General features: G+C 38.7%; 2 protein-coding genes across 2 annotated transcripts; both read left to right on the top strand.

Moving 5' to 3' along the window:
• The first annotated feature begins 2,391 nt into the window (after positions 1 to 2,391).
• On the top strand, positions 2,392 to 3,158 carry LOC125261369 (keratin-associated protein 4-6-like). The gene is made up of 2 exons (XM_048179946.1): positions 2,392 to 2,854; positions 2,923 to 3,158. Exons 1-2 carry the CDS (start codon positions 2,392 to 2,394, stop codon positions 3,156 to 3,158), a joined length of 699 nt encoding a protein of 232 aa, XP_048035903.1.
• Positions 3,159 to 3,655: 497 nt separating this feature from the next.
• Positions 3,656 to 9,926, top strand: LOC125261368 (keratin, type I cytoskeletal 19-like). The gene is made up of 7 exons (XM_048179945.1): positions 3,656 to 3,934; positions 4,204 to 4,286; positions 4,686 to 4,842; positions 4,976 to 5,140; positions 5,311 to 5,436; positions 5,677 to 5,897; positions 9,692 to 9,926. Exons 1-7 carry the CDS (start codon positions 3,704 to 3,706, stop codon positions 9,924 to 9,926), a joined length of 1,218 nt encoding a protein of 405 aa, XP_048035902.1. The 5' UTR covers positions 3,656 to 3,703.
• Positions 9,927 to 10,401: the final 475 nt, after the last annotated feature.

The following is a 10,401-nucleotide window of genomic DNA, read 5'->3' as shown; positions in this document are numbered from 1 at the left end:
TGAGTCCTTTTCTAAAACTGAGTGAATAAGTCATAGATAATTACTTGATTGTCAGGTTGGGCACACATTTACACCCATGTTCAAGGTATTTTTCTTGTCTGGTTCTTTCTGGGTATCTGAGTCTTAACACATCTGACTGAAAGAAAATAATGCTGGAAGCTAATAAATCCAAATAAGATGATGAAATAATGCAACAGGGATCCCTCAATCTGAACATACAAACAGTTTTGCAGTCTTCTTGTCTTAACAGTTCCTTAGAGTACCTTTTTAGAGTACTAGCAAACCTACAAACCCATGAGTTCATTCAGTATGTTAACATTCAGTAAGCTTCCCAAAATATTTGAAAAAAGGAATTTTGTGTAACACTGTGACTACAAAGTTCTCAGTGGGTTCCTATGATTTCTTATGCTCTTTCTCAGCATACTTCTACAATTAAACACACACTGTTGATGTTGACAGAAAAAATGAAAGAATAAAAAACAGAAAGAAAGAAGAAGAAGAAGGGTGTCTTATAGTAACATAAACATGTTTAAAACAGAAAGAAGTTTCAGGGCATTTCTGTATGTCATGAGAGAGATTTCGCAAACAGCTTCAGTTTGTTCTTTCATCAGTTGAAATGGGGCTTTTATTCTTTAAATATTTACATCTATGAATAAAGTCTTTACTTATTAGGATCAGGTTCTTTATCAAAAGGTCTAGGTTGTTATACTGCAAAAATCTAAGTTACCTGAAGATTCAAAGGAAGAGAAATCCGTACCTGCGTACCTCCTTCCTCATGTTCATTTTTATAATCTTTATTCTGTGGTGTACATGTTTTCAGACATTCTTGTTTAATGCAATGTTTAATACACACACACACACACACACACACACACGTTTGTTTTTGTGATTTGTGGGGACATTCCATAGGCGTAATGGTTTTTATACTAAACCGTATTTTCTATCGCTCTACACTACCCCTACCCCTAAACCATACCCATCACAGAAAACTGTGAATTTTTTTACTTTCTCAAAAAAACTCATTCTTTATGATTTATAAGCCTTTTGAAAAATGGGGACATGGAGTAATGTCCTCATTAGTCACCCTCTCCTTGTAATACCCATGTAATACTGTTAGATAAAAATTTCAATCATAGGTAGAATATTTGTAGTCTCAGTCATCAGTTTAGAAACAGGCGCCTCAACCCCTGTGATGTGTGGCAGCAGCAGCGCGACATCTCTGGAGAATGACCAAGCAGACATAGACATGTCATGTCATTATACAAATTTGTGTCCTGATATGTCACAAGAAAGCACACACACACTCACACACACACACACTATATATCTATCTATCTATCTATCTATCTATATAATGTCCCCACAAGGATATGAAATCACCTACATTGTGGGGACCAGCTTGCAGTCCCTACGAGGGTAATGGATTAATAAACATACTAAATTATGTTTTTTTGAAAATGTAAAAATGCAGAATGTTTTCTGTGATGGGTTTAGGGGTAGGGTTAGTGTAGGGGATAGAATATACAGTTTGTACAGTATAAAAACCATTACGCCTATGGAGAGTCCCCACAAAGGCAACGAAGGTGTGTGTGTGTGTGTATTAAAAAATTAAATGTGTGATATTACAATAAAATGTTTTTTAACTTGACAATGACCTGATTTTTTCTTGCTTGATGATTTTAATGAGTATAAAATTTGTCAATTTATGTTTTGAAATCTGGCAAACACACTATTATTATAACTTTCTGAGTTTCCCATAAGTCTCAATATTAAAAGTTTAAATCCGGAGAAATCTGTGAAAAAAACTGATTTCTTATTGAAATGAAGCCTCAAGAACCTTGAAAGCCTTTTTAGATGCAGCAGGTTTGAATATCCTTGGTAAAATCACACATTTAAGCCTCATTTTCAAATTATTTTAATTGGTTTCTCTGACCTTACCATGAAGATTAAGCTTTGTTGTGAATGCATTAGTCTGTTCAGTGACCTTTGAGTCACGTGTATAAATGAAACTCCACCCGAAATATCTTCATAGTGTAAAATTGTTAAAATTACTCATACGTGTCTGCTTTGTCCACTTTGGGCACCATCTTTTATTCAAACATAAATACACACACACACACACACACACACATACATACATTCCTTTGCAGTTTCCTCATTAGGGTGGAAACTCAACTTTGGTCCTTGAGTACCAATATCACTGGTGCTGGCTGCAGGATCTGACACACACACATACACACACCCATCGACAAAGTGTAGAACCCGCCCTCAAGCTCCAACTATATAACAGGACAGAGCTTGGTTCAAAGGCACCATCTACTCCAGGACAACTCTAAAGACCTTTTGTGTAGTGTTCCTTTTGCCTTCATCCCATCTCTGCATTTATCCACCATGTCATACTCGAAAACCTGCAACGAAACTTGTCTGAAGACCTGCCCTGAAACCTGCTCCATCACCTGCCATGACACTTGTCTGAAGACCTGCCCTGAAACCTGCTCAATAAGCTGCCCGGAGACTTGCTCTGAGACCTGGTCCCAGCCCTGCTCCTTCACCTTCCCCGAGACCTGCCCTGAGACCTGTCTGAAGACCTGCTCTGAGACCTGCTCAGACACCTGCTCCAAGCCCTGCTCCTTCACCTTCCCCGAGACCTGTCTGAAGACTTGCTCTGAGACCTGCTCAGACACCTGCTCCCAGCCCTGCTCCTTCACCTTCCCCAAGACCTGCTCTGAGACCTGCTCAGACACCTGCTCCAATTCCTGCTCCTTCAACTTCCCCAAGACCTGCCCTGAGACCTGTCTGAAGACCTGCTCTGAAACCTACTCAGTCACCTTCCCCAAGACCTGCCCCGAGTCCTGTCTGAAGACTTGCTCTGAGACCTGCTCAGACACCTGCTCCAATTCCTGCTCCTTCACCTTCCCCAAGACCTGCCCGAGTCCTGTCTGAAGACCTGCTCTGAAACCTACTCAGTCACCTTCCCCAAGACCTGCCCCGAGTCCTGTCTGAAGACTTGCTCTGAGACCTGCTCAGACACCTGCTCCCAGCCCTGCTCCTTCACCTTCCCCAAGACCTGCCCCGAGTCCTGTCTGAAGACTTGCTCTGAGACCTGCTCAGACACCTGCTCCCAGCCCAGCTCCTTCACCTCCCCGAGACCTGTCTGAAGACCTGCTCTGAAACCTACTCAGACACCTTCCCCAAGACCTGCCCCGAGTCCTGTCTGAAGACTTGCTCTGAGACCTGCTCAGACACCTGCTCCAATTCCTGCTCCTTCACCTTCCCCAAGACCTGCCCCGAGTCCTGTCTGAAGACTTGCTCTGAGACCTGCTCAGACACCTGCTCCAAGCCCTGCTCCTTCACCTTCCCTAAGACCTGCCCCGAGACATCTCTGAAGACATGCTCTGAGACCTGCTCCATAACTTGCCCTGAGACATGCTCTGAAACCTGCCCCAAGTCCCTCTCCAGCACCTTCTCCAATACCTGTTCCATGACTTCAAAGTCAATAATCATTCCGCGTCATTGTGGTACAGCTGCACCCAAAGCCTACAGTGTGTATGGCTGTAGTTTTGGTGGAAGGACGCGCATCTCTTCCTGCTCTTTTCGTTCGAATACTTGTTCCCCATGTCCATCATACAGAATTGATGGAGCATACAGATGTCACAGTGGACTGCTCAGCGGAGGACATGGTGAAAGATTTGGTGCAAGAATCATGGCTGGAGGGTGCTCTGGAAGGGATTATGACTACCTCCAGAAGACTGAGAAGGCCACCATGCAAAACCTGAATGACCGTCTGGCATCCTACCTAGATAAAGTGCACTCTCTGGAGGCTGCCAATGCCACACTGGAGAGGCAAATCCGGGAGCACTATGAGAAGAAGGGGCCGATCTGCCAGAGAGACTACAGTTGCTACTTGAACACCATTGATTGCCTTCAGGAAAAGGTATAACTTGGAATATTAGAGACAATTAAAGGTGGAAATCTTCAAAATATTTTACAAAAATTGTGTCTGATGTCTGAGATTCTAATAAATATGGCACTGATTTCTGATCCATATTCAGATGTGTACTGAAATATCTTTGCTTTGTGTATAAAAACTGTTTGCAGAGAATCCTAATAACATAATGTAAAGTGATAAGAAAATACTTTGTTTTAAACAAATACATAATGTTTGTTTCAAAGTTATAAATGAGCCAATGCTTTTCATTGCAGATTAAAGATGCTACTATCAACAACGGCAAAATCCTCCTGCGTATTGACAACTCTAAATTGGCTGCTGAAGACTTCAGGATAAAGTGAGTTTTATAAAGACATTTTCACATGTAGTTCTTTTGGAGCATTTGATTCAAAACATTGTGGAAAACTAATAAAGATCTATAAGCTCTAATTTGTGTTCCTTTTTAGTCCAAACAGTAGGGATATTACTTTTTTAGGCAAATAGAAACAGAATAAAATGGAAACGCAAGCAAATGTACATTCATACATACATATACAGCTGTTAATTTGAACAGATGTAATCCAGCTATAAATACGACATTGATAGAGGAAACAATGAAAAATAATGGCTCACACTCTAATCTTTTAGATTTAACAAAAGTTATAGATGTGTTGCTATATAGCTTTTTTATTGTATATAGATAATTGTTACATTTAGACATGATCATTTCACTCCCCTCCGACTTTCTACCAATCAGGTATGAGAATGAGTTGTCGATACGGCAGTGTGTGAAGGCTGACGTCGATAACCTGCGTCGCATACTTGATAAGACATGCCTGGCTAAGGCCGACTTGGAGATGCAGATCTGCGCTCTGCAGGAGGAGCTGGTATATTTGAAGAAAAATCACCAGGAGGTTTGTAGAGGTTTGCCTGTAGCAAAATAATTGAAAAACTACAAAAAGCACAATTTTGTAATTTTGTGTTTTTAATGCAATAACTTGAATTCACATCTTAAAGCCATAATGCTTGAGCCATGTGTGGTTACAGGAAGTGGCAGCACTAATGTGTCAGCTGACAAATGCAAAAGTGTGTGTGGAAGTGGATGCTGCTCCTCAGCAAGACCTAAAAAAAGTTTTGGATGACATCCGTTGTCATTATGAGACCATCATAAACAAACACTGCAGAGAACAGGAGTGCTGGTTCAAAGAGAAGGTGAGACTTCTAATTCCTCTACATTGTGAACACTAATTAGCCATCATACACTGTGACTAATGGTTTCAAATTGTTTGTTGGATTTGGTATTAATACAGTGAAACAATATAGTTCAGTGACTCATGAGTTAAATAGCTCACATGATGTGTACGTTTATGACTCTCTTTAAGACGGCAGATCTGTGTAAAGATGCTTCCACCAGCACAGAGTGCCTAGAAACCTCCATATCACACATCTCAGAATTGCGACGTAATTTGCAGAACTTGGAGATCGAGCTACAGTCTCAAATCAGCATGGTGAGATGCAGGAAATACAGAATGTGACAGAGAAAAAGAAAGAAATTAAAAAGGATTGTGAGAGGCAGTGGTAATAAATTATCTGAGGCATAAAAAAGGCTTAACTAAATGTTAAATGTTAAAAGTTATCTAAGGTAAAAATGTATTTGCAGGTTTCTATTCAATAACTGTATAGTTTATTGTCTTGGATTAATGGAAATTTGTCTTTATTCTTTCTTCCTCTTCTCATCACGCACACAGAAAGGAGCACTGGAGTGCTCACTGTTGGATACAGAGGCTATGTACAGCGCTAAGCTAGCACGCTACCAGAAATACATCGACACATTCGAGGCAGAGCTTTGTCAGGTGCGCTCTGGCATTGAGCAGCAGGGCAGAGACTATGATGCACTGCTGGACATCAAGAGCCGTCTGGAGCAGGAGATCGCCACTTACAGGTGCCTCCTGGAAAATCAGGGCAGTAGGTCAGTTCATATTTTTATATCACAGATCAAGGGTTTTATATTACATAATTTTTCCTGGCTTGACATGTATCTTTCCATCTTTCTTTTTTTTAGGTCCAAAAATTAAGGTAATTACAATCTCTCTCTTCCATGCATATTTACAGCAAAATCTCCAGAGTTACATCAACGCAGAGTACACATAGTGTTAAAGTAACACTGAAGCAGAGTTAACGTTAATGAGATAATTAAGCGATTAATTAAGTGATGATTGAGCATTAGTGATGAACACCTGCTGTTAACAAGCAGAATCACTGAAGAAAAGAGAAACACAAAAACCACAACTGACTTTAACTCTGTTTCAGTGTTACTTTAACACTATTTAGAGAGGGACCATATGTTCTCTAAGCAGAGTTGATTTAACTGTAGAGATTTTGCTGTGTAAAATAAATAAATAAATGTTATTCTACTCTGCAGGTGGGCTGTAAACAGTGAATGCAGTGGATGGTCCTGGTTAAAGTGCAGTTTTAAGTACCACCACTCTGTAATTTCTTACCATTAATTGTTATGTAATGACTTTCGTACCATTAACATTAACTTTCTTACCATTAACTGTTGTAACATTATGGGATTGCTATACTGGGAAATGTATGGTGTGCATTCCTTATTAAAGTTCAATATCAATATTTTGGCTTTTTAATTTTTTTCATGTTTACTTATTTTTTGTTTATATCACAACTTGAAAGGAAACACACATTTTCTGCCATACATTTCCACATTCACTACATTTTTCCATTAAGAGATTGTGTGTAAACAGTTTCATGTGTTAAATGCTGGCAAATGTAATGAATCTGAAATGGATGGAGCTCATGCATAGTAACAACTGAAATTGTACTATGCATCAATAAGTGTGCATTTTAATAATCTAAAAAAAAAACAAACAAAAAAAAACAAATAAAGAACAATGGAAAGGTAATAAACAAACTCTCACCTTAACCAAACAGTTCAACTTTACTGCAAAATAAAGCACTGCGATGTCTAAACTCCCTTTCTTTTAAAAATATTAGAGAAAGTTGTTTGTATACAGCTGCAATCTTTTTTATGGCATTTTTGAAGAATGTCAGTCATGTTTTAAAACTCATAGCACACAAAAAAAGTTTTAAAAGTTTTTAATGATCTATTAAAGGTCACAGACTCAGGGGATTCTGCCATTCTTATGCTTTTAGATCTGACAGCTGCATTTGACACCATTGATCTTAATATCCTAATCATCGGTTGAAACACGTTGTTGGTATTAAGTGTATTTCTTTGGAGTGGTTTAGGTCCTATCTATCTGACAGGAATTTTTCTGTCCACTTTGGAGACTTTGTTTCTTCGTTTCACCCCTTCCATGTGGAGTGCCTCAAGGCTCTATTCTTGGCCCAATCCTGTTGGCCCAATGCCCAATGCTCCCATTTAGAGTCCATTAGGAATTATGGCATTTCGTTTCATTGTAGATGACACACAAATTTATTTGCCGCTGATATGAAAAGATGCCAGCTCTTTATTTTTTGACTGCCTTAAGGACATTCAGGCTTGGATGGCCCTAAATTTCTTCCATTTTAATGAGAGCAAGACTGAAATCATGATATTTGGCCCAAACCGTACTTATAAGGCCTCCAACAACATCTGCGCTCTCTACTTCCCTATGCTAAACCCTCTTAAAAATCTGGATAAAATAATGGACATAGACTTTAAATTTGATAAACAGATAAATTCTGTGGTAAAAGAGTTTTTATTAGTTAAGACTTTTATATAAAGTTATCTCTTTTTGTCATTTAATGAATTTGACAGGGTTATACATGTCTTTTTTTTCATCTTGTTTAGAATATTATAATACCCTCTATGCTGGTGTCAGCCAGGCCTCTTTCTCATGCTTGGAGTTTTAACAGGAATGCACAAACATGAATACATTTCACCCATATTGGCTTTCCTGCACTGGCTTCCAGTGCATTTTAGGATTGATTTTAAGGTTTTGGTGTTTGCTTATAAATCCTTATATGGTTAAGCCCCAACCTACCTTTCTGGCCTTATACAACTGCACGTCCTAAAAAGGTCTCTGAGGTCTGCCAACCACATAATTCTGGCTAGAGCAGGTTGAAGCACAGGGGAGATTGTGCATTTGCATTTGCTGGACTACCTTACCACTGTCTGCCAGGCTGGCCCAGACACTGTCTGCCTTTAAATCTATAGTCTTAAAACATATTTTTATTCTTTGGAATTTAATTCAGTTTGAAAGCTGTTTTTTTTCTCTTTGATTTTGTTGTTGTTTGTTTTATGACTCTATGTACAGCAACCTGTTGTTTTTAAATGTGAAATAAATTAAACTTGAAAGTTATTGGGTCTAGGTCTATCCATCTCTAAAATGCTGTCTTTTACTCTGCTTATTGGCAACTGTCCAGTTAGTATTTCCACCTAAAAGCCTTGGTGTTATATTTGATGATTTGCTGGTTCTTTTGGCTCTCATATTAATAATATTTCACTTAGGCCTATTGAATTTTTTTCATTTACGTAATATTGCTAGACTCCGTTCCTCACTTTCTCAGCATTGTAATGAAGTCCTTATTAATGGTCTGGTAACATCATGGCTTGATTACTGCAATTCTTTTTTATTTGGTGTTCCTTAAAAACTACTTCACCGACTGCAGTTAATTCAGTACTCAGCTGCAAGGTTTGTTACCAGTACACATACTCCTGACTATATAACATCTATTCCTTTTCAACTATACTGGCTTCCAGGTTGTTATTGTGTCCATTACAAAATGTTGTTGCTCACTTTCAAAGCTCTTCATAATTTGGCTCCTCTTTATCATCAGACCTTCTTCAGTCATACATTCCTTCACGTTCTTCATCCTCTCCTCGGGTCATTTTGACCCAAAATGAATATTTTTTAAAAAAATTAAAAATTGAGTGTTCATCAGAGTGGTCCAAAACCTTCTGACTTTTGTCGCACTTGAACTTGGAATACACAAAACAAATTTACTGGATTTGAGGAGTTTATGTGGATGAATGGATGGAATGAATGGAACATCAGGAATATTTAAAAAAAAAAAAAAAATGTAAAAAGTCTGGCACAATCCAGAACAAACACACACACAAATGAAGGCATGTGTTTATGTAAGAAAAATATCCATATTTAACACGTTACAAAGTAAAATAACTAGCTTCTGCCAGACCACCTTTATATTCAACTTAAAAAGAAAGAAATGAGAACTGACATCAAGTCAGTTACACTTGTTTCATAAGTTGAATACGGAAGGTGTAGGACGTAGTGTAAGCGTTTTGAACTGCTAGAGGTGTCACTTTCTTCTTAGTTGAATAGCAACAACAAAATTAACACAAAATAAAGACCTTACTGGCCAAATTAAGTAATCCAGTCCAGTCTTTGTTTATAATAATAAAGTATATTATTCTTTATGGCTACTCTGTAAGATAAATGTACAACAATCCATTATTTTTTATTATATGTGTCACAAATGTAAGATAGTGTTTTACAAATATAATACACATTTATTGTTCAAACCAGCAGAAAATCTATAGATATAACAAATGATTAATTGGTTAAACTAAGATCAGTTTATTTAAAAAACAAAACAAAAAAACAAAACAGAAGTATTAAAATTAATGAGAATAGATTCAAATAAATAGGCTACTCTTATGGTAGATGGAAGACTCAGTCTAGTGTGCTAAACTAATTTAAAGCAATATAGCTAACAATATAGCTACTAAAGAGACTGTAAAATGAGTCTGTAAAATGTAAAACTGTTTTCATACACTAGAGGTCGCTGTGAGCGCACTAGATTCAGTAGCAGCGCTGATTCTCGCAGCTCTCGCCGGGTGCAGTGGCGCGCGCCTGTAATCCAAGCTACTGGGAGGCTGAGGCTGGAGGATCGCTTGAGCTCAGGGGTTCTGGGCTGCAGTGGACTATGTCGATCGGGTGTCCGCACTAAGTTCGGTATCGATATGGTGCTCCTGGGGGAGCCCGGGACTACCAGGTCGTCTAAGGAGGGGTGAACCGGCCCAGGTCGGAGACGGAGCAGGTCAAAACCCCCGTGCCGATCAGTAGTGGGATCGCGCCTGTGAATAGACATTGCGGTGCAGCCTGAGCGATACAGAGAGACTCAGTCTTTTGCGTTCTCCTTCATTGGGATAGAAGTGAAAGATAATGTTTATAATAATGTGACTACAGTCATTTTATGATCGTGCATTTCCATTTCTACTTGTTAACTCCAGATATTACCTCCTCTCCCTTTCAAATTTGTAATCTTTTTTAAATGTTAAATCGTTTCACTAATGGCAATTGCTGATTTGCACTAATGTGCTGTACTGTATCATATTGTTGGTACTATACCGCCTCTCTCTGGAAGAAATGTGATATGTCTGTTAGTATTCATTGACTGCATATTCTATGTCCGGATGGAGGCGCTGTTTCACACTTTATTACAGTTTTTTCAATTACTAACAAACTGTTCAATACTAAAGCCACATT

This window comes from Megalobrama amblycephala, unplaced genomic scaffold (assembly GCF_018812025.1).
Source record: "Megalobrama amblycephala isolate DHTTF-2021 unplaced genomic scaffold, ASM1881202v1 scaffold405, whole genome shotgun sequence".
NCBI classification, from domain to species: domain Eukaryota; kingdom Metazoa; phylum Chordata; class Actinopteri; order Cypriniformes; family Xenocyprididae; genus Megalobrama; species Megalobrama amblycephala.
Note: the sequence above shows the minus strand (reverse complement) of the source record. Positions and strands in the feature narration are given on the sequence as shown.

Bases quoted from the DNA above. Each gene is read 5' to 3' on its own strand.
- LOC125261369 (XM_048179946.1), top strand. From the start codon at position 2,392: ATGTCATACTCGAAAACCTGCAACGAAACTTGTCTGAAGACCTGCCCT. The intron at 2,855-2,922 runs GTCTGAAGACTT...ACCTTCCCCAAG, and splicing joins CAAGACCTGCCCCGAGTCCT to ACCTGCCCGAGTCCTGTCTG.
- LOC125261368 (XM_048179945.1), top strand. From the start codon at position 3,704: ATGGCTGGAGGGTGCTCTGGAAGGGATTATGACTACCTCCAGAAGACT. The intron at 3,935-4,203 runs GTATAACTTGGA...TTTTCATTGCAG, and splicing joins TTGATTGCCTTCAGGAAAAG to ATTAAAGATGCTACTATCAA. The intron at 5,898-9,691 runs GTCAGTTCATAT...TTCATACACTAG, and splicing joins CTGGAAAATCAGGGCAGTAG to AGGTCGCTGTGAGCGCACTA.